The sequence below is a fragment of the Camelus ferus genome, chromosome 16 (assembly GCF_009834535.1).
Source record: "Camelus ferus isolate YT-003-E chromosome 16, BCGSAC_Cfer_1.0, whole genome shotgun sequence".
NCBI lineage: Eukaryota > Metazoa > Chordata > Mammalia > Artiodactyla > Camelidae > Camelus > Camelus ferus.
Genome location: NC_045711.1, coordinates 5,523,096 through 5,547,827, shown reverse-complemented (window position 1 = coordinate 5,547,827; position 24,732 = coordinate 5,523,096). Strand labels below are relative to the sequence as shown.

The window sequence follows — 24,732 nt, the reverse complement described above, 5'->3', positions numbered from 1 at the left end:
GTAATGATGGTCTTCTAGAATGGATTTGGGAGTGTCTGTCCTCTTCAAATGTTTGAAATAGTTTGAGAATGATAGGTATTAATTCTTCTTTATAATTTTGGTAGAACTTCCCTGTGAAGCTGTCCAGTCCTGGACTTCTGTTTTCTGGGAGTTGTTTTTTTTTTTTTTAAAGGGAAATGAGAAAGATCTTTATACATGGGGAGAAAAAAGCAAAATGTAGAATATAGACCTTTTTCATAGAGAAGCATTATAAATATATTTACCTATTCATTTATATTTTCCTAAAGCAACACTGGAGAGAGAAACCAAAAATAAAGACAAATCATTACCTAAAAGACAGGACAGAGAGGACAAGATGAATATGAGATTTCTCTGAATTATGTCAATATTTTGCAGATGCAAAAAAAAAAATACAATTAAGATGTTAAGATACAGGGAAATGAGTGCGTCTACTCTGTATCAATTTGGTGACATAATCACATAGAGAAAAGAATAATTTCAAGTAATGTTAGAAGATATTATTTAACCCATCATCCATAGTGGAATATTTTGTAGGGAGAAATAGAGCTGTAACACAGTGTTAAACTCCATTCAGCAATTTTATTGTTTGTAGTGATACTGGTAATACTACTTTGTGGTTATTTTACATATTTTGTAGCATAAAGTAAATGAGTAATTTTGAGTCAATATTTTCAGGGAAAAGGGAAAAGAAATACAGGTGTTTAAATCAAAGGAGATAAGCAAAATCCCTGCACTGTGAATTGAAAATTTCAATAGTAAGTGATGGTTTTAAAAAATTACGAATGGGGAGATAAAATTGATGATGTTTAAAGGTACAGACCTACAGTGAGTAGTAAATAAGCCATAGTGATCTAATGTGCAGTAGAATGACTATGGACAACAATATTATACTGTGATTATGTTATGTGATCAATACCGATACAACGGCAACCATATTACAAGATATAAATGTATCAAAGTAACACGTTTTACATCTTAAATTTTAGAAAAAAGAAAAAAAAATTACTAGCCCTTCTTAGAAGCAAAGGCAGCTCTGTAGCAATGACCATTCTTAATGCCTACATGGTGGTCTCTAGATACTATTTCCCATTGAAAGGAACCAATTCTGGGACAGAAAATGCATAAGTCAGCCAGGTCATTTTGGTGTGTCAAAAAGGAAGGAAGTTTTCAAAGACTAGTGGACTCAGTTCAAAACAACACACTGGACAGCATGAAGGAGCACCATTGACCAAAGTGCTGGGAGTTTTTTAAATTACAAATTAAATTTCACTACTAGTGATTAGTCTGTTCAAATTGTTTGTTTCTTCTTGATTCAGCTTTGGCAGGTTGTATCTTTCTAGAAATTTGTCCATTTCTTATAGGTTGTCCAATTTGTTGTTATATAATTGTTCATAGTATTCTCATGACTTTTTGTATCTCTGTAGTATCTGTTGTTATTTCTCTTCTTTCATTTTTTAATTTTTTGAGGTTCTCTCTTTTCTTCCTGGTGAGTCTGGCTAAAGGCTTATCAATTTTGCTTATCTTAAAAAAAAAAACCCATTTCTTGGTTTCATTCATCTTTTCTCTTTTTTTAATCTCTATTTTATTTCTCCTCTGATCTTTATCATTTCCTTCCTTCTGTTGACTTTGGGCTTTATTTGTTCTTCTTTTTCTAATTTCTTCAGGTGTTAGGTTGTTTGAGGTTTTTCTTGTTTCTTGAGGAATTCCTTTCTGTATGCTATAAACTTCCCTCTTAGAACCGCTTCTGCTTAATCCCATAGATTTTGGAGGGTTGTGTTTCCATTTTCATTTGTCTTTAAGTATTTTCTGATTTCCTCTTTGATTTCTTCATTGGCCTACTGGTTTTTTAGTAATATGTTGCTTAGTCTCCATATGTTTGTTCTTTTCCCATTTTTCTTTCTGTAGTTGACTTTTAGTTTGATACCATTGTGGTTAGAAAGGATACTTGATGTAATTTCTATCCTCTTAAATTTGCTGAGACAGATCTTTGACCTCCATGTGATCTAAGGTGGGGAACATGCCCTGTGCACTTCCTTATGTTATTTGTGCTTCACAACGCCTGTAGCAGGAGGATTGGAATGGTTGCATTTTGAAAGTCTAAAAAGTATTTTTGGAAGCAAGACAATGATGGCTTTATGGGCAGAATTGATTATGGCATCAGTAAAAAGATCATCATCATAAGAAGTATAATATTAAAAAATAAATTTATAATTTAGATGCAGAGATTACAAACAAAACATCTGAAGGAGCAGGAGAAAAAAGTAATCTCAAGTGTTCCCCAGAAGGGCTTATACTTAGAGACTGATGACATGATTCCTTTCATCCCACACTCTAGACTAAATGAATGTTATTTTATTAAGGAGCAAACAAAAAATGCTGAATTATCCCACCCAAATATAAGGCTTAGCTGGAAAAGATAAATACCAAATTCAGGTTAGTAGCTTCATTGGCAGGGAAGGGACAGGCATAGCATTAAGGATGACTACGTAGGGGACCTTCAACTTGGATTTGCAATGCTTACTTTAAAAAAAAAATCTTTAAATAAATATAGCCAAACATTAAATAATGGTTGTGGGTTTACTGGTGTTTGCTTTGTTATTTTTTTCAACATATCTTTATTTTTGGAAATTTCAAAATTAAAATCTACCATAAACATCTATTCTAATTTTTCACTGAGTATAAAGTTTCTCCTCTGCAGTTTAGAATCAGGAGAGTCTGATACAGAGATTAGCGCATTGCTCTGTTCAGTACGTCCTTGTTTGCAAAGAGTAAGTTAAAAGGTAAGGTAGTTTAACAAACCTGATTGTTTAGTTCATTATTCATTCCTTTCCAAATAAAGCAGCTTCATCCAAATGAAAAAAGAAACAGTGAAAAACGAGATAACAAGAGATGTTCACTGGTATAAAATGTATAACTATTTCCACTTCATATAGTCTGAAATTTTGAATTAAGACAGACTCATTTGCAGAGAGGCTTAATTGATTCATTTAATAAAAATTTATTTAATTTCAACTATGTGACAGACCCTGTGATAATTACTAAGGACACAGAAACGAATGAGAAAGGGTCCCTGTTATTAACGAGCTCATAGTCTAAAGAATCCTGAAAAATACTAACATAAAATGTAATAAATGTTATAAAAAGAAATGTACAAATTGATATAAGATCACCAAATGAGTATTGGAGGGAAGGCTAATTATGTGATGTTTGAGATGCAACTTGAATAATGAGTAGATTGTCAATAGATAGAAAAGAAAGGAAAACATGTTTCAGGCAGGAATGAAAACTATATATGTATATATTAGGTCCACATTATTCATAGAATCTATATTTGCAAATCCACCTACATATGGACTAAAATCTATTTGTAACCCTGAGTCAATACTTTCATAATCATTCATGGACATACACAGAGTGACAAAAAGTTTGAGTTGCTTGAAGCACGCATTCGTAGCTGAGGTCAAACAAGGCAATGCTCACCACTCTGCCTTCTTGCTTTAGCTTACATGTTGTAAAAAAGTGTCCTTTTCAGTCTATTTCTTGTTATGCTTTCCCATTTTTGTGCTTTATGTTGGTGATTTTGCTGTTTAAAATGGTCCCTAAGCGTAGTGCTGAAGTACTAAATAGTATTCTTAAGCACAAGAAGGTTGTGTTGTGCCTTATAGATAAAATACATGTATTCAATAACCTTCATTCAGGCATAAATTTTAGTGCTGTTGGCTGTGAGTTCAATGTTAATGAATCAACAATATATTAATTAAGATTTCTTTACACAGAAACACACATAAAACAAGGTTGTATTGATTGGTTGATGAAAATGTTGTGACCAGAGCCTCACAGGAAACTTCCCCTAGGAAAAAATGGATCATTATTCACTAATTCGGTGTTTGTGGTGATTTTATTGAACACAAGTATTGTGAATAATGAGAACTGTGTGTGTGTACATTTATATGTATTCACTAGTTAAGAAAATATTTCTTTGAATAAAATTTATTGATAGGAACCACTGACTACTTTGATTAGATATACATAGCATAATACCTTGTCTTGAATAAGTAATGGATAATTAACTATAATGAAGATAACTCACAGCTTATTATGTACACTTATAATCTCTAAAGTCTTTAAGTAGCATGGTATTATGAGGTATTTTGAGGTTTCTAGTAGGGGCAAAAAGTCCTCGCTTAAAGATGGCCAAATACTTGCAACCACTTAAGAGATGCAGTAGAAATTTATAGAAGCAGATGTGGCATAATTTTACTGATTTAGTTATTTCTGCAAGGTATTTCTGTGGCTAAATTGCAAAAGCAGTATGGTAAAAACTGTGCAGTAGAAAAATTCTAGGATGAGTTTTAGTGGTTTCCTCAATCAGTTAACAGAACTGAACTGTTACTTTCCCAAAGTGATTCCAATGAGCAAAAACATAGAAAACCCCCCACACAAATTAGCTCCTTATAATGAAAAAGAAACAGGTAGTATCCTTAAAGTCATGCTGCTATATGGTTAGTCTTTATAGAAAAGTGGAGCAAGTGAGTTGTACTATTTACTATTTTGTGAAGACTTTTTCCTAACATTTACATTTCTTCTAATAATGATTCCAATAGCTTTGAAGTACATGATTTGAAAATTCACATTTCCTTTCATTAGAATAAAAAAATGAAAAACTAAAATGAACCGAAAAGAACACATAGACACTTAGGCCATGGCTGACAATGATTTCATAAATCCATATCTGACTGAACTGTTACATTTTAAATTCATAATGCAAACTCTTCCATCTCTGGTGAATGGCCTGCATCTCTTAAATTATATCCAACATTTCAACAATTAAGGGCTGCATATTACACATTTTAAATATCTGCTTATAGTTTGGGAAGATAGTTGTCAGAAGCTGATGAGACTGACAATGCTATAGATAAAAGCCTTCTGACAATTTTAAATTCTTAAAAATAATAAGAAGTGAGGATGAAAATAATTATTTAACAAGAAGATGTCAGAAGAGAACAAGAGATCAGTATTCCACAATGTAAGAAAAAAATGTTTTCATTGTATGTATTGATAGTAATTGTAAAACTGTTCTATGGATAGCACTCATATACAGTTAATGCTTAAATTTGTATCTCCAGTCATACCTCTCTTCTGAACTTCAGTTTTTTTTTTAACATTTTTTATTGATTTATAGTCATTTTACAATGTTGTATCAAATTGCAGTGTAGAGCACAATTTTTCAGTTATACATGAACATATATATATTCATTGTCACATTTTTTTCTTTGTGAGCTACCATAAGATCTTGTATATATTTCCCTGTGCTGTACAGTATAATCTTGTTTATCTATTCTACATTTTGAAATCTTAGTCTATCCCTTCCCATCACCTGCCCCCTTGGAAACCACAAGTTTGTATTCTATGTCTATGAGTCTGTTTCTGTTTGTATTTATGTTTTGTTTGTTTGTTTGTTTGTTTGTTTTAGATTCCACATATGAGCGATCTCATATGGTATTTTTCTTTCTCCTTCTGGCTTACTTCACTTAGAATGACATTCTCCAGGAGCATCCATGTTGCTGCAAATGGCGTTATGTTGTCGGTTTTTATGGCTGAATAGTATTCCATTCTATAAATATACCACTTCTTCTTTATCCAGTCATCCATTGATGGACATTTAGGCTGTTTCCATGTCTTGGCTATTGTAAATAGTGCTGCTATGAACATTAGGGTGCAGGTGTCATCCTGAAGTAGGGTTCCTTCTGGATATAAGCCCAGGAGCGGGATTCCTGGGTCATACGGTAAGTCTATTCCTAGTCTTTTGAGGAATCTCCATACGTGTTTTCCATAGTGGCTGCACCAAATTGCATTCCCACCAGCAGTGTAGGAGGGTTCCCCTTTCTTCACAGTCTCTCCAGCATTTGTCATTTGTGGATTTTTGAATGATGGCCATTCTGACTGGTGTGAGGTGATACCTCGTTGTAAGTTTTGATTTGCATTTCTCTGATAGTTAGTGATATTGAACATTTTTTCATGTGCTTATTGATCATTTGTATGTCTTCCTTGGAGAATTGCTTGTTCAGGTCTTTTGCCCATCTTTGGATTGGGTTGTTTGGTTGTTTCTTATTAAGTCGTATGAGCTGCTTATATATTCTGGAGATCAAGCTTTTGTCGGTTTCATTTGCAAGGATTTTCTCCCATTCCGTAGGTTGTCTTTTTGTTTTTACTTATGGTGTCCTTTGCTGTGCAGAAGCTTGTAAGTTTCATTAGGTCCCTGAACTTCAGGTTCTTTATCCAACTACATACTCAGTATTTCCACTTTGATAGGTGCCACAATCTTAATGTGCCCAAACCAACCTCTTGATTTTTTCCTTTAAGCCTGTTCTCCCCAAAGCCTTCTCCATTTTAGCAAACAGCAATTTTATTCTTCTAGTTGCTCAAGCCAAAATCCCTGGACTCTTTTCCTCTCATATACCACATGAACAAATACTATTGTTTCTTCCTTCAACATATATCCAGGAACTGACCACTTCTTACTGTTTCCAAGATTACCTCCTTGGTCTGAGCCATCGTTTCTCACTTGGACAACTGTGTTAGCCTATAAACTGCTCTCCCTTTTTCTAGCTTGTTCTCTTCAAACTCTAGTTTCCATACAGCATCCAGAGTGATCCATTAAAAAATAAATCAGATGTCCTTTCTCTGCTCAAAACCTTCTATTGCCTTTCTATTTCATTCAAGGAAAAAATCAAAATTCTGACCATAGCCTGTAAGGCCCTGTTTGATTTAATTTCTTGCCACCTCTCTGACCTTGTCTTCTTATACTTTCCTCCTTTTACTTTACTCCGAGTTACACGAATCTCTCTGCTGTTCCTCAAACCTGCTAAGCAATCTCTCACCTCACTGTCTCTGTACCTTTTGATTCCTCTGCCTAGAAAGCTTTCACCTGGATGTCTACAATATCTGTTTAATCATATCAGAGAGGCCTTCCCTAATTACCCTATAAAAATAGCAAACTCCCTGTGTACCCCTATCCGCATCAGTCTCTAGCCCCCTATCCTGCCTTTATTTTTTCCTTCGTAGCACTTATCAAAACCACCTGACTGTAATAATTAGTGTTTATTTTTCTGTCTTTGTACTATTATGAACTCAAGTTCCTAGAAAGAAGAGGCCTTTTTTCTTTTTGTTCACTGCTACATCCTTAGAATCTAGAATAGTACTTGGCACATGAAAGATACTCAGTAAACATTTGGTGAATTATGAATCCAAAATAATTATTTTTTGTAATTAAAAAAATTTACTTATGTATTTTACAATATCATTTTTTAAGTTGAAGTATAGTTAATGTACAATATATGTTATTGGTATACAACAGTGATTCACAAATTTTTAAAGGTTATACTCCATTTATAGTTATTATAAAATATTGGCCATCTTCCCTGTGTTGTACAATCCCTTGTAGCTTATTTTATACCTGATAGTTTGTACCTCTTAATTCTCCACCTCCATCTAGCCCCTACCCCTTTCCCTCTCCCCAGGGGTAACCACTAGTTCCTTCTCTATATCTGTGAGTCTGTTTCTTTTCTATTATATTCACTAGTTTGTTGTATTTTTTTAGATTCCACATGTAGGTGATATCCTACAGTATTTGTCTTTCTCTGTCTGACTTATTTCACTTAGCGTAATGCCCTCCAAGTCCATCCATGCTGTACACCAGAAACTAATACAACATTTTAAATCAACTGTACTTCAATTAAAAAACAAACAAACAACTCATTTAAAATATGGGCAGAGGAACTGAACAGACATTTTTCCAAAAGAAAATGCATATGGCCAATAGGAACATGAAAAGTTGCTCAACATCCTATATCAGGGAAATGCAAATCAAAATCACAATGAAATATCATCTCACACCTGTCAGAATGGCCATCATCAAAAAGATCACAAATTACAAATGTTGGCAAGGATGTAGAGAAAAGAGAGCCCTTGTACACTGTTGGTGGGAATGTAAATTGGTGCAGCCACTATGGAAAACAGTATGGAGGTTTCTCAAAAGCCTAAAAATAGAACCACCATATGGCCCAGCAATTGTACTCCTGAACATATATCTGAAAAAAACAAAAACATTAATTCAAAAAGATACATATACCCTGCTATTAACAGCAACAATATAATTGCCAAGATATGGAAGCATCCTAAGTGCACGTGAATAGATGAATGGGTAAAGAAGATAAAGCATATATATGTAATAGAATACAACTCACCTGAAAAAAATAGGATATTTTTCCATTTGTAGCCCTTCATTCTTTTTTTTTTTCACTTCAAAAACCAGAATTTTATAACTGGCATAACATTTCCATTGCATTAAAACAACAAAATACCTAGAAATAAACTTAGCCAAGGAGGTTACCTATACTCTGAAAACTGTAATACACTGATGAAGGAAATTGAAGATGATGAAAGAAATGGAAAAGTATCTTATGCTCTTGGATTGGAAGAATCAACATGATCAAAATGGCTGTACTACCCAAAGCAATCTACAGTTCCAATGCAACCACTGTCAAAATACTCATGACATTTTTCGCAGAACTAGAACAAACAATTCCAAAATATATATGGAACCATAAAAGACCCCTAATTGCAAAGCAATCTTTCGTGGGTCTTTTTTTTCTCTTTCTCCTTTTTTTTCTCTTATGATTTGATAACTACAGAAGTTCTTTTAACATTTGTTGTAAAGCTGGTTTGGTGGTGCTGAATTCGATTAGCTTTTGTTTTCTGTGAAGCTTTTGATTTCTCCATCAAATCTGAATGAGAGCCTTGCTAGATAGAGTATTCTTGGTTGTAAATTTTTCCCTTCATCACTTTAAATACATCATGCCACTCCCTTCTGGCCTGTAGAGTTTCTGCTGAAAAACCAGCTGATAACCTTATGGGAGTTCTTTTGTATGTTATTTGTTGCTTTTCTCTTGATAATTTTAATATTTTCTCCTTATCCTTGATTTTTGTCAATTTGATTACTGTGTGCTTTGGTGTGTTCCTCTTTGGATTGATCCTATGTGGAATGCTCTGTGCTTCCTGGACTTGGCTGACCATTTCCTTTCCCAAATTGGAGAAGTTTTCGGTTATTATCTCTTCAAAAATTTCCTCAGGTCCTTTCTCTCTCCTCTTTCTGGGACCCCTATAATGTGAATATTAGTGTGCTTCATGTTGTCCCAGAGTTCTCTTAAAGTGTCTTCTTTTCATAATTTTTTCTTTTTTCTGTTCTGCAGTAGTGGTTTTCACTAATCTGTCTTCTAGCTCACTGATCCATTCTTTTGCCTCATTTAGTCTATTCTTGGTTCCTTCTAGTGTGTTATTCATTTCAGTGATTTTATTCTTCAACTCTGTTTGATTATTCTTTATATTTTCCAGCTCTTTGCTAAAAACTTCACTCTGTGCATCTATACTTCTTTGAGTTCTCTGAACATCTTTGCCATCATTACTTTAAATTCTTGGATCAATTGCCTATCTCTTCATCACTTATTTCTTCTTCTGGGAATTTATCTTGTGCCTTGGCCTGGGAGATCTATTCCTCTGCTGCCTCATATTGTCTGTCTATTTGTATTTTTAGATGGGTTAGTTACGTGTCTTGACCTTGGAGAGGTGGCCCTTTGTGGGAGACATCCTATGATTCCCAGCAGTATACTCCTCTCTTGTCACACAAGGGCCAGGGTTCAGCCTGTCCCAGTGTAGAGTCTGGCCTGTGTATGTGTGTTTGTGTCCACACAAATATACATATACATATAGTCGCTGTTTTCTAAATACTAGTATCCACTAAGAGGAACCAGAGTTCGCTGTAAGAGTTGCTGATTCCAAGCTGGAGCAAGGATATACAAGATGATTCTCGAACATCTTGTGCTTAAAAGTAACAAGGTGCTCAAAGAGTGATGGAAAGATGTCAAAGAGACAGAAATAACCATTTTGAAAAAAAGATGAAGCAGTTTCTTATGAAAGCAATTTTATATATGTACCTAACCAATACTCAGTCTTTATATATTTAAATATTGCCTCTTCCTCATTGTTTCCACTCTCCTTCTGGAACTCTGAATATTAGACCTGTTCTCTATATCTTCCATGTCTCTTAACTCTCTTATATTTTTTTAAATTGAAATATAGTTGATGTACAATACTATGTTAGTTTCAGGTCTACCACACAGTGATTTGACATTTGCATACACTATGAAAGGATCACCCTAAGTCTAGTAACCATCTGTCCCTATACAAAGTTATAATATTATTGGCCATACTCCTTATGCTGCATATTACATCCACATGGCTTATTTATTTTATAATTGGAGGTTTGTACTTCTTAACCCCATTCATCTAATTCCCCCACCCTCCCTCCACCTTCCCTCTGGCAACCAGCCATTTCTTCTCTGAATCTATGAGTCTGTTTTCATTTTGCTTTGTTTGTTTTATTTTTTAGATTCCACATATAAGTGAGTTCATATGGTTTTTGTCTTTCTGAGTCTAACTTACTTCACTTAACATAATACCCTCTAGATCCACCCATGTTGTTGCAATAGCAAAATTCCACTTTTTTATGGCTGAGTAATAATATTCCATTGTATGTGTGTGTGTGCTTTCTTTATCCATTCATCTATCAGTGAACACTTAGGTTGCTTCCATGTCTTGGCTACTGTAAATAATGCTTCAGTGAACATTAGATTAGGGTGCATATGTATCTTTTTTGCATTAGTGTTTTTGTTTTCTTTGGGTAAATATTCAGAAGTGAAATTGCAGGATCATGGCCGTTCTACTTTTAATTTTTTGAGGAACCAACATACTGTTTTCTGTAGTGGCTGTTCTATTTTACAACCCTACCAATAGTGTAAGAAGATTCCTTTTTCTCCACATCCCCACTGACACTTGTTATTTGTGGACTTTTTGATGATAGCCATTTTGACAGATGTGAAGTATTATCTCTTTGTGGTTTTCATTTGCATTTCTGTGATGATTAGTGATGTTGAATATCTTTTCATGTACCTGTTGGCCATCAGTATGTCTTCTTTGGAAAAAATGTCTGTTCAGATTCTCTGCCCATTGTCTAATCAGATTCTTTTGATATTGGGTTGTATGAGTTCTTTGTATATTTTGGATATTAACCCCTTATTGGATATATCATTTGCAAATATTTTCTCCCATTCAGTAGGCTACTTTTTCATTTTGTTGATGGTGCCCTTCACTGTGCAAAACTTTTTAGTTTGATGTTATTCCATTTGTTTATTTTTGCTTTTGCTTCCCTTGCCTGAGAAGACAGATCCAAAAAAAGTATTGCTAAGACTGGTGTCAAATAGTGTCCTGCCTGTTTTCTTCTAGGAGTTTTTTGATTTCAGGTCTTACATTTAAGTGTTTAATCCATTTTGAGTTTATTTTTGTAGTGTGAGAAAGTGGTCTGGTTTGATTCTTTCACATGTAGCTGTCCAGTTTTCCCAACATCATTTATTGAAGAGGCTATCTTTTCCCCATTTTATATTCTTGCCTTTTTTGCCGACCATGTAAGTGTGGGCTTATTTCTGGGCTCTCTATTCTGTTCCATTGATCTATGTGTCTGTTTTTGTTCCAGAACCATACTGTTTTGATTACTGTAGTTTTGTAGTACAGTTTGAAATCAGGGAGTGTGATGCCTCCAGCTTTCTTCTGCATTCTTAAGATTGCGTTGGCTATTCAGGGTCTTTTGTGATTCCATGCAAATATTAGGATTCTTTGCTCTAGTTCTGTGAAAAATGCCCTTGGTATTTTGATAGGGATTGCATTGAATCTGTAGATTACCTTGAGTAGTATGGTCATTTTAACAATATTAATCCTTCCAATCCATGAGCACAGTATATCTTTCCATTTGTAATGTCTTCAGTTTCTTTCATCAATGTCTTATAGTCTTCAGAATACAAGTTTTTTACCTCCTTGGTCAGATTTATTTTTAGGTATTTTGTTCTTGGGCATTTTATTCTTTATTTTTGATGCAGTTATAAATGGAATTGTTTTCTTAATTTCTCTTCCTGATAATTTGTTATTAATGTTTAGAAATGCAACAGATTTCTGTATATTGATATTGTATCCTGTGACTTGACTGAATTCATTTACTCTAATAGTATTTTGGTGGTGTGTTTAGGATTTTCTCTATATAGTATCATATCATCTGCAAACAGTGATCGTTTTACTTCTTTTTTTTCCATTTTGGATCCCTTTTATTTCTTTTTCTTTCTTTCTTTTTATTTATTTATTTTCTTGTCTGATTGCTGTGGCTAAGAGCTCTGTTACATTTTTCATCTCTTGCTTCTCTGTGTTGCATTATAGAGAATTTTTTTCAGATTTATATTCCAGCTTAATAGTATTTATTTCAACTGAATTTATTCTGTTCTTAGTCTCATCCATTGAGTTTATATTTTTCATTTCTAGATGTTTGGCTTGATTTTTTTTTTTTTTTTGGATGTGTTTGTTTTTTACTTATATTTTCAGGTCATTTATATCTTAAAACATAGTAAATAGAACTATTTTATAGCCTAATTATGATAGGTCACATGTCTCATTTTGTGGTTCTGTAATGTTTTATTTCCACTGACTCTTACCCATGGTGATTTCTTTTCTTGTGTGCTTTGTAATTTTCACATGAACTATAATTTTCCTTGAATTGTTATGTGGAAAATTATTTCAGGCCTAGAATAAAGCTTGGATTTATCCAGGCAGGATTTTGAGTTTGCTTCTGTTGGGTGCCCTAGGGGTATTACCATTAGAACAACTTTCAACTAAATTGTTAACATAAATGTTTTCAGACTTTACAGAGAGCATGAATGTGGGTTGCAGTCCTTTGTGTGAGCCACATTGAGGTTATGAAGCCAGAGGGGAATTTTTTTTTCCATCTCCACTTAATGTTATGATTTAAAACAGGTGATTTTTTCAGGGGAAAAGGTATAGCTCAGTGGTAGAGTACCTGCTTAGCATGCATGAGGTCCTGGGTTCAATCCCCAGTACCTCTACTGAAAAAAATTAATAAATAAACCTAATTACCTCCCTCCCTCCAAGCAAACAAGAAATTAAATAAATAAAAAACAAGCGATTTTTCTAGCATTTGAAGTTGGGAGTGGGTGGCATTTCCGGTTTACCTTTACCTTGAGGGTAGGTGGTTTGGGGAGTCCCTCCTTTAAGAGGGTAAATTTTGTTAGATTCCCCACTTTGGGAATACTCTGGGCCTTGTCTCTTGATGCCCAAATCAATCTAAGCTCTGAAAATGAAAGCTTAGGTCACCAGTCAGCAAATGTTCTCAAGGAAAGTACCAGCATCAGTGTTCATCTTACTTCTCTGTGTGCTCCCTGTCTTCACTTAGTTTTTTGGTGTGAGTATTGCATAATTTTTGCTAACTAATAGATGTGTTAAAGAAGATTTTTAAATAGCATTTTAAGTTATTTTCAGTGGAAGAGTTAGTCTAAGTACCTAGTCTCATGCCAGAAGTTAAAGTTTACATACAATATTTTAAAAAAATGATTTTAAAATGTTGCACATGACACAAATTTAAAAGATAAAAATGGGTACACAGTAAAAAATGTGTCTTTTTCTCACCTCTGTCATTCAGCCTCTAGTTCAGTAACCAAAGGAAGCCATTGTTACAGTTTTTAAAAAATGAATTAAAAATACTTATTCTGTAATTCAGTATCAGTGGTTATTTTACACTAAAATAACCCAGATCAGTTTTGTTATTTTGTAATTTCATTTTTCAGAATCATCAGTTTTTCCTCTAGTTTTCTAAGCTTTAGGCTTTTTTGTATGAAAGTGATATTTTATACATGAAATGACCAAGAATGTTTCCGTATAAATTTTAGTTTGTGAACCTGAGAATTTTTATTTTATTTTTCATTGTGAGAACTGCTAATGAATGAAAGGCATAAGGATCGAGATAATGGATTTAGATCCTTTTTTGCTTCCTCCCCTTCGGAGATGACCCGCACTCTGTGGAGTGTGTACCTGCTTTTACTTTAACCTGAGCACCCAACGCCCACACCTCTTTCCTTGCCTTACATTCTATGCAGTATGTATCTCTCTAAATAAATCTACCTTTACTCAAAAAAAAAAAAAAAAGGATTTATTTCTAAGGAAAAATATTGTGGGCTCCTCTATGTTCAGTTTTTCATTTTAAATTTTGTAATATAGTTCTCTTCATGGTTACTTATTTGCCCTCCAATTTTTTTATTCACTCATTTCTTCTTATGTAACAAATATTAGTAATTTTTCTACTCTGTGCCAGATATTATCCTTTGTACATATAGCAATGAACAGATTAAGTCCTGGCCTTCATGGAGGATTCTGCTATGGGGATAGAGACAGTGAACAAAGACAAATATATCAGATTAGATGAATTTATGGAGAAAAATGAAAGTAAGGGTCATAAAATATGCCAAGGGGAGGAGACTGCTGCATAATAGAGGGATAAGGTAGAGTTGTGTTCATATGAAGTGAGTATATACTTCCTTCAGATAGAAGAGAAATTCCTGGTAGAGGAACAGCACATGTGTAGGTCTTGAGTGCCTGGTATATTTGAGAAACAGGCGCCAGTGTGCTTGTAAAGAACTGAGTAATAGGGAGAGTTAGGGCTAAAAGTTGAGGATAGGGAAAGATTCAAATTATTCAGGGCATTGTAGACCACTGTAAGAAGTTTGACTTTACTTTGAAGGTAATGGGAAGCCATTGGGTTTTGAGTGAGACATAATTTGACTGACATTTTTCTTCCCAACTTTTTATTATGAAATTTTCTGAACATTCAGAACAGTTGAGAAAATGGTACAATGAGTGTCCATTTACCCACCCCCTGGTTTCAGCAGCTCTTAACATTTTGTCTTATTTGTTTTATCTCTCTGTCTGTCTGTCTATCTATCCATCCATCTATTTTTGCTGAGCCATTTGAAAGTTGCAGATACTACAACACTTCATCCCTAAAAAATAAGCACATTCACTTACATAACCACAGTGTCATAATTTCATCTGTTGACTCAGATATCCATTAATGATTGTTGCCTGAATTCATCATTTCATTGAAGTTTGACTTTGGTTTGGAGTTTGATCTATTTGGTTACAGTGTGGGAAATAGGTGATAAGTCTCTGGAGAGGCAGATTCCAGCTATTTGACTATCACAGGAGATGCCCTAGGGTGATAGCTGTGGTGATGCTGAGAAGTGGTCACAATCTGGATATGTTTTGAAGAAAAAAATCACCTGTATCTGCTGATGTAGGACTGAGAAAGAGGAGTCAGAGGTGACTTGAAGGCTTTTGTCAATAAATGGAGTTGCCATTAGCTGAGATGGAGAAGATGGTGGGAGGATCAGTTTGGGAGCTGGAATCAAGAATTTGGCTTTAGTCATATTAAGTTTAGAACATATATTAGACTTCCAAGTTGAGTTGTTGAGTAAGCAAGAGAAAATAGAGGCCTGGGGTACAAATGAGAAGTTGGAGCTAGAAGTAAATAGTAGTGAGTCATAAGGAAATAGTGATTTTTAAAGCCACAAGACAAGATCATTTAGGGAGTAAGTGTAGGCAATAACACTGGTTCAAGGACTGAGCCCTGGGATACTCTGATGTTTAGAAGTCAGAAACAAGAAGAGGAACCAGCAAACAAGACTGAGAAGGACATCACCAATTATTAGAGAAACCAAGAGAGGATGTTGGCCCAGAAATTATATCAAGAAGGAGGGGAGAGATTGTATCAAATGCTACCAATAAGTCAAATAAAATGAGAATTGAGGAATTATCATTAGATTGGTAAGTCATTGGTGACCTTGACAAAGACAATTTTAGTGAACAGTTGGCTATTTGGGGTCTTTTGTGTTTCATACACATTTTAACATTTTTGTTCCAGCTCTGTGAAAAATATCATTGGTAATTTGACAGGGACTGCATTGAATCTGTATGTTGCCTTGGACAGGTCCCCGGTAGCTCCCTGTGATTGTATAGTGGTTAGTACTCTGTGTTGTGTGTGTTGCCTTGGGTAGTATGGCCATTTTAACAATATTGATTCTTCCAATCCAAGAACGTGGTATATCTTTCCATCTGTTTATGTCATCTTCAATTTCTTTCATCAGTGTCTCATAGTTCAGAGTACAGGTCCTTTGTCTCCTTGGGTAGGTTTATTCTTAGGTATTTTATTCTTTTGGGTGTGATGGTAATGGGATTGTTTCCTTAACTTCCTTTTCTGCTATTTTGTTGTTAGTATATAGAAATGCAACTGATTTCTGGATATTAATTTTGTATCCTGCAGCTTTACCAAATTCATTGATGAGCTTTAGTAGTTTTCTGGTTGCTTCTATGGGTTTTCTATGTATAGTATCAAGTCATCCATGAGCAGTGACAGTCAAAACACAGATTTTAACCCACATTCAAAGCCAATGCTTTTCATCATGATGTGCAAGCTGGTCAGTTCTTCTAGACATGCAGCTAATTTGGGAGAAAGGTAGTGGTGTGCTGTGAGAAAGACCTTTTGAATTTGGGGCACAATTAAGTCTGTTTAAGATTAAGTCTGTAAATCAGATTCGAAGTGTAAAAATACCAGCCTATAGGGAAAAAATTACTACCCTTGCTAAAAGTAATTTCCACCTCCTCTGATCTCCTATAGATTATAACTATACCGACCTACCACTTGCTCTTTTATTTGGGCAAGATTCTTAACCTATTTCAACTTAAGTTTCTTCATCTGGCAAATAGAGATGATAATATCTGCCAAGCCTGATCAAGCGAAATACTGTATAAGAAAGACTTGTAAAGTAGAATTATGTTTTAATTCTTTTAAAGGACTATACTTGAGGGTGGTCACTGGGTTATATATTTTTCTATGCACAGCGCACAAAGGGATCATTTTATGATGTTTTGCAGGCACTTGGTAAATATTAGTTGAATAAATGAATGATTCATCAGACTTTTCATCCATTATAATAACCTGCAGCAGGAACATGTGGGCTGGCACAGCTTTGTTAGTGATCCCAGTTATATTGATGCCTTTGGAGTTCACCTGAGCGGTATCTTGGATCTTAATTCGAATAAAACACTTTTTGCTTCCGAGAACCATTTTAGTTCATTTTTAGCAACCTTGCCTGATGCGTAAACAGTTTGGCAGAGAGTGGGAATGTGATATAGTGGAAGCAGTTGGCTTGCTGACGCAAGAACACTTTGAGTTTGTGATGCTTCGCTGGGTGCAGATGGGTTACTGTGCCAGATGCTGTACAATATCCTCTAGAAACAGGTAGATTTTAATATGACCATCTGAATTAAAACTGGCTCTTAGGCTTTGGTCATTCAAATTAAAATCTAAAATTAAAGAATTAATTTTAATAAAATTAAAGAAATTTAAGAATATAATTTGGCACCATTATTGTCTGAATAACATGCTTCTACCAAATCTGAGAAATTAGTTTTAGATATGAGCCTTTCCTGTTTAAAAATATCACTGTTCCAAAGTTGTTTGAGGTTGTCCTCTCCATAATGTACATATTCAGAAAGGCAGCTTTAATTTTCTGCTTGGCTCTGATCATATTAATTTTTAAAAGTCTCTGTACATTTCTTCCTTCGTTTTTCACTGTAACGCAAGAATAGGGGATAACCTTTAACCACTTCTCGTGTACTAAAGAATAATGTGGGCCTTAGGACTAGATGAAGTTAGCAATAATCTGCATATGATTTCAAGGGGTGTTTCAAGGCTGTTCTATTTTTAAATATTTCTACTAGTTAATAATGATGTCTAAAATTACAACACCAGAGGCTTGTTCCTTTGATTTAAGGTTTTGTTCTTGTTAAGATGCAGATACCCCTGAAGGATTTTTTAAAATTTGTTTTTAGGTACTGTTCTAGGTGTTGGAGATAAAGGCAGTGAACAAAACTGACTGTGCCCCTGTGGAGGACAGGAGGGAGACAGAAAATATATTCACAAATAAGTAATAAGAAAAATGGTAAGGAGCTGTTTTTTATACAAAGTCGGTAAGAAAATCCTCTTTAATAATGTTACATTTGACAAAGACTTGAAGGAAATGAGGGTGAGAGCCATATGAACATCTGAAAGATCATCCCAGAGAGAGGCAATGAAGCAAGGAACAACGGGCTTGAAGGGAGTGCATGATTGGTATGTTTGAGAAATAACCAGGAGGCCAGGATGGCTGGAGTGGATTGAAGACAGACTAGAATTGTAGGAGGTGGTCAGCAATGTAATGGCATTAAGTTTGTAAGTATGCAGCCTTGAGTGGATTTTTTAAAATAGACTTTTTTGTTTTGAATAATTTTAGATTTATAGGAAGCTGTTAAAATAATATTCTCATCTACCTCTAACCAAATTTCCCCTAATGTTTTCATCTTACATTACTGACAAAGCTGAGAAACCAGCATTGATACATTACTATTAGCTAAATTCTAGACTTAATTTGAATTTCAGTTTTTCTGCTAGTGTCCCTTTTCTGTTCCAGGATCCAGTCCAGGATACCATATTGTACTTAATCATCATGTTTCCTGAATCCCTTCTGGTCTATGACAGTTGCTCAGTCTTTCACTGTTTCCTATGACCTTGACAATCTTAAGGAACTCTGGCCAGGTGTTTTATAGAATGTTCTTCAATTGTGTTTATCTGATAATGTTTCAAAATGACTAGACTAGGGCTATAGTTTTTTTTAGAAGAATATACAGAATTGAAGCACACTTTTCCAGGAGGTGGAGTTAACTCCATCCCTGCCTTGAATGCTGACTCACTTTCAAATTAAAGTATATAAAGGAACATGGTACACACTGTCTTAACCAAGTGGTCAAGGTTAATATTACCAGGGATGTCATGTTGATAATGATGTGATGAACTGATTTTGATATAGAGATAACATGTGAACAAAACCTGATTTTTGAGAAAGCTTTGTCTACTTTATGACTTTTCCATATACTGTACTCACTAACAGTACACATAATCTGTGGCAAAGTTAATTTAAATCTAGATTTTTGACATTTCTCCTTATCTTCCACAATTATTCACTACTTAGCGTCAGAGGTTATTGTCTTTTTGTGGTGCGTGTATAAGAGAGGGTGAGAGAAGAGAGGGAAAGAAAGAGAAAGGAAAAGGAGGCAGGCTTTGTTTGTGCCTGTTTTGTAGTATAATCCACAAGTATATCATATCAGTAGTTGCAGTGACCAAAGACTATACTGAATTACATATGGTCAGTAGTGTGTTAGTTTGAACAGTCCTAAATTTCATATCTTTATAAGTCTCATCCAACTCAGAGTTAAATTATCTCAATTATATTGGGATATATATTATTATAGCCCCAAAGTTTTATTTTTATTGTAAACTTAAGGGACTTTAAAAATGTTTATCTCTTTTAAAATGCATTGTAGCTTATCTACTATGCAAGGTGGAATGGAATTAATATTGGACTAGTAGATTGAAAATCTGTGTTCTAGGTTCTGTCCCATTACTTCCTAAATACGAGTAATTTGCTTAACTCACTTTTCACATCTGTAAAATGGAAATAATCATATCTTCCTCTGTGTCTGCTATTTAACATGCATTCTCAGAGGTGCTGCATTTAGATAGATTTTAAAGGTCATTACGTATTTTGGGGAAAGAATAGTTTCTAGCAAAATGTTCCAATTAAGCAGTTAATTGCTGCTCTTTACAGGTTGTTGTAAAGATTAAATGAGATTATATACATAAAAACTGCCTGGCACATAATAAATTCTCAATAAGCAGAAAATAGCTGATAGAGGTTAAGTTTTCTGTTGCCCTGCTTGCCTGATCCTATTTAAATAAATACCCAGTTTAGCCTTGTTCATTCTTCATAAATCTTGATAGTTCCCTGTCACTACAGAAATTATAACAGAAGCTAATTAATTAGATGTTATGGATACTGTACAAAGAATTCCTACCTGTAAATTTAGAAGTTTACTAGAGAATTCCTATGATTCCTTCCAATTTTATGATTTTATGTATTAATATCATTGTACTTATCCCACAGGGTTTGATAAAGGATAATATATGTGAAAACCTTTTGTAAACAGAGTACCATACAAATATGTGATATGATATATGACTAATTGGCTAGTTAACAGAGATTCCTTCAGTAAGTATGAGAACTATCGATATTCACTGGAAATTAAATGTGTTGAAATTTCTTTTTTTCTGGTGAGACCTAGAGATTATTTTTATTGTTGTTGTTGTTGCCATTGTTATTATCTATTTATTTATGTTTGTTTTCCTAGCTAAAGCATTACAGCACTTTTCAAATATAGCATCCATTCTCCTATATTTCTTTCAGTCCATTTACTTCTATGATAGTTTTTCCTGAGGCGATGCCCAGAGGCATTACTATGGTTAAGGTTATAACTCAGCATTTCCATTAAGGAGACATCTTTCCAAAAACCAGTTTAAAACAGACAGTAGTTCTCTGCAATCAGATTCACTCAGCTTGATGCCACTGCTCTTGGCTTAACTTAAATAGCACAGAACCAATTTTATGGTGACTTCAGAGGGGAAGCTATAGCTGGAAAGCAAAATGATTTTGAACCCTGCTACAGTGTCAATTGACAATTATTTCTTCTTTTCATTATGAGAATAACACAATGCTTTGTACTGTTATGGTTCTTTACCTAAAAAAAGTTTTACGATTATCTTTTTTTTTTTTTAAGTTTTTTCAGTTTTTATTTATTGACCTTATTGGATCATTTCAAAGCCAGATTGTACCATGATGAACAAAGGTATTTTCCTAGATGTTTTTCATATAGTTCCTGAAAATAATTTCTCAAATTTCTCAGTAACAAAAGCCAGGCTGATATTCTTATTTTGTCCCTTGTTGCTATATTTTGTTACTTCCCCTGTCTTCATTCCTATTTCTTTTCTTTTCTTTTCTTGATTTTCTTCCCTAGTTTATTTTCTGAATTTAACAGTGGGGAATCCATTTGACTGTGCTCACAGCAGGTAATAAGTACTAAAGTCGTCACTGGATGGTTAAAAGAATAAGGGTAATTAAGCTTTCCTGAAGCTGCCAGCTTTATTGGGGGTTTGGTGCATATTTAAGGCTTATTTTAAAACAGTTCCTTGAGAAATTGAACTATTTAACCAGTAGAATTCCTAAGGGCATATTCCTTTATCGGGTAGAAATTACTTAGATGACTGGAATTTGTGTCAAGTAAAGAAAATCCTTTTTAATGTAAGGCTAGATTTAATGCTGTACTATCTCAATGTGACTTTTAATGTTTAATTTATGATTTTAGTTTGGTGCTTTTTACCTACCTTAACTTCCCTGAAGGAGCTATTTACAAACAAAACACACCTTAAAAATTCAGCCTTCCAAAAAACTGAATAAGAAACACTTATTTAGCCTTGGAGATCTGGACGGGCTGGGTAGGTGAAACAGTCCACATGCCTTTGGCTAGAGACTTACTGCATCCTTCCTTGGAAGAGGAAAAGAAAAAACATAAAAAGAAACAACTCTTTCAAAGTCCAAATTCGTTTTTTAAGAATGTAGAATGTCCAGGTTGCTACAAGATTACCACAGTTTTCAGCCAAGCTCAGACAGTGGTGCTTTGTGTAGGTTGTTCAACGGTGCTGTGCCAGCCAACAGGAGGAAAGGCCAGACTTACAGAAGGGTGTTCATTGTAAAGAGAGCAGCACTAATGATCCACACAGCTTCCTGAATTTGTGTGATATCGCAGAAAGCCTTATCAGTTCAGTAATTCTAGTTAACCTACCAAGATAATGTAGTTTTGTTTAATTTTGTAACATACACAGCAATGCTTACCTATTTTGGTGTCAGTTTTTCAATAAAGTTTTGATTATGGGCAAAAAAAAAAGAAAAAAAGAAACATTTATTTAGATACTTTCAAAGATTTGAGTTCATGTATGATCTTTGCTTCTTGAATCCAAAATCTAAATCTAGATAAAATATAGAAAAGACATTGTTTTTTTAAGCTATAGTTATAAGATAGAAAATTTTATTAAGTAAACTGGGATGTTGATATCTTTAAGACCCCAGGCAAGTCTAACTGAACCATGAAGTGAGAGCAGCTATCAGCTCTTCTAGTCAACACAGTACTGCCCACTTTTACAACTTCTATTCATCATAGTATTGAATGTTCTAGTCAGAGCACTTAGTCGAGAAAAAGAAATAAAAGGCATCCAAATTGGAAAGGTAGACGTATAATGATCTGTTTGCAGGTGACATGAGCTTATATGTAGAAAACCCTAGAGATTGCACACACACACATAAAAGAAATCTGTTAGAATTAATAAATGAATTCTGAAAAGCAACAGGATACAAAGTCAACACACAAAAATCAGTTGCATTTCCATACATGAGCAATGTGAATAGGGAATTACAAAAACAATTCCATCTACAATAGCATCAAAAAGAATAAAATACTTAGGAATTAATTTAACCAAGGAGGTAGAAGACTTTTACAATGAACTATAAAACATTGCTGAAAGAAATTAAAGAAGACAAATATGTATTCCGTATTTGTGCATTGGAATATGTAATTTGTTAAGATATCTACCCAAAGTGAAATATAGATTCAGTGCAATTCCCATCAAAATCCCAGGTATGTTTTTTGCAGAAATAGAAAAACCTACCCTAAAATTCATGTGGAATCTCAAGGGACCCCAAATAGTGCTAAAATAAACTTGGATTAAAAACAGAAAACCAGAGGACTCAGACTTCCTGAACTTACTATAATGCTTCAATAATTTAACAATTGTGGTACTGCATAGAGACAGATACAAAGTCCAATGGAATAGTATAGAGAGCCTAGAAATAAATCCTCGCGTATATGGTGAACTTATTTTTGGCAAGGGTGCCAAGACCATTAATAGGTAAAGAAAGGTCTTTACAACAAATGGTGCTGGGAAAACTGGATGTCCACATGCAAAAGAATGAAGTTGGACCCTTATCTAATACCATATACAAAAGTTTACTGAAAATGGATCAAAGACTAAAATGTAAGATCTAAAACAGTAAAACTCCTAGAAGAAAATCTAGGGTGAAAGCTTTACTACATTGTATTTTACAATAATTTCTTGGATATGGCACCAGCAGCATAGGCAACAAAAGGAAAAATAGACAAACTGGACTTTATGAAAATTAAAAATTTTGGGCATTAAAATACACTATCAACAGACTAAAAAAAATAACCCAGAGAGTGGAAGAAAATAGTTGTAAATCATATACCTGATAAGGGATTAATATCCAGAATATACAGAAAACTCCTAAGGCTCAACAATAAAAAAACAAACCCAGTTCAAAACTGAGCAAAATACTTGAATAAGTATTTCTTCAAAGACGATATGCAAACAGCCAAGAAGCACGTGAAAAGATGCTCAACATCACTTATTATTAGGGAAATGCAAATCAAAACTATAATGAGATACAACCTCACACCTATTAGGATGGCTACTATCAAAAAGAAGACAGAAAATAATAGGTGTGGGTGAGGATCTGGAGAAATTAGAACCCTTGTGTACTGTTTGTGGAAATGTAAAATGGTACAGCTCTCTGGAAACAGTAGGATGGCCTCAAAAAATGAAAAATAGAATTATCATATGAACCAGCAATTCCAATTCTGTGTATATACCCCAAAGAATTGAAAGCAGAGTCTCAAAGAGATATTGTACACCTATGTTCATAGCAACATTTTTCACAATAGTTAAGATGCTGAAGTAATCCAAGTGTCCATCGACAGATGAATGGATAAGCAAATATGATATATGCATACAATGGAATATTGTTCAGCCTGAAAAAGGAATAAAATTCTGACACATGCTACAACATGGATGAATCTTGAGGAAATTATGCTAAGTGAAAAGTCAATTACAAAAGGATGAACATTGTATGATTTCCCTTACATGAGGTACTTAGTGTAGTCAAAATCAGAGAGACAGAAAGTAGAATGGTGCTTGCCAAAGGCTGGGGTAGGAGGAAATGGGGAGATAGGAGATTTGTTGTGGGGAGTTTTATGAGTAGAGTTTTAGTTTTACAAGTTTTTATGTTTCTGGGTGGATGTAAGTTTTCACAAAGCTAATATGAAACACTACTGGATTTCTTTGTGTTACCATGTTACTTTGTTTACATACATCACTGAGAAGTTTATCTAATCTCAACTCATTATTTCAAATTCTGGTAAGTTTAGAAGGTCTTAAAAGTGGGGTAAATTGTCATTATTTTCAATATCAGAAAAATTTCTTCCTACCTATGTCCTGAGAATTTATTTGAGGTTCTATCACAATTAATAAGAGGCAAGTATTTGCAGAACCATTTGTTGGACTTTCTGTATAACCATGTGGATTAAAATAAAGTAGGAAAATATATTACAATTTTTCCTCCTTGGTAATTTATTTAAATTCTGATGAATGTAGTTAGTTTAGCATGTACGTTAGCTGTACAGAGTAGAAAGAAGGAAGGTACAACCTGCTAAAGATTTTGCCTGGCTTCAGTTTTCTAGGCTTGTTGGAGTAATTTAGAGGGCAGGAAGGAGAATGGAAGGTAATTATAAACACTTCATAAATTCTGGTTGATTTGACATTAACTCTCTAATTGCTCAGTTGTTACAAATTTATACTTAAACAGGATCTCTACATTCCATCCAAAGTACATGCAACAAATAATTAAAGACTAAGTTTACAGAAAAAAATCTGAGGGAAAAATGCCTAATACAAGGTCATAGCATAAATTAAATAGCATAGAATCAGAGTTT

At 34.2% G+C, this 24,732-nt stretch overlaps 2 protein-coding genes and 1 long non-coding RNA gene across 3 annotated transcripts in view; 2 read left to right on the top strand and 1 right to left on the bottom strand.

The window, feature by feature from the left end:
* The window catches only part of PPM1E (protein phosphatase, Mg2+/Mn2+ dependent 1E), a 128,840-nt gene that overhangs the window by 64,011 nt on the left and 40,097 nt on the right, over window positions 1-24,732 (top strand). The window lies entirely within an intron of this gene.
* On the bottom strand, window positions 9,585-24,083 carry LOC116669271. The gene is made up of 3 exons (XR_004326609.1): window positions 24,074-24,083; window positions 14,039-14,045; window positions 9,585-9,743 (listed from the first exon to the last, which is right to left on the bottom strand). It is a non-coding gene; the product is annotated as an uncharacterized LOC116669271 (long non-coding RNA).
* Window positions 21,356-21,837, top strand: LOC102512283 (40S ribosomal protein S27-like). Its single transcript, XM_032498395.1, has one exon. It carries the CDS (start codon window positions 21,407-21,409, stop codon window positions 21,644-21,646), a length of 240 nt encoding a protein of 79 aa, XP_032354286.1. The 5' UTR covers window positions 21,356-21,406; the 3' UTR covers window positions 21,647-21,837.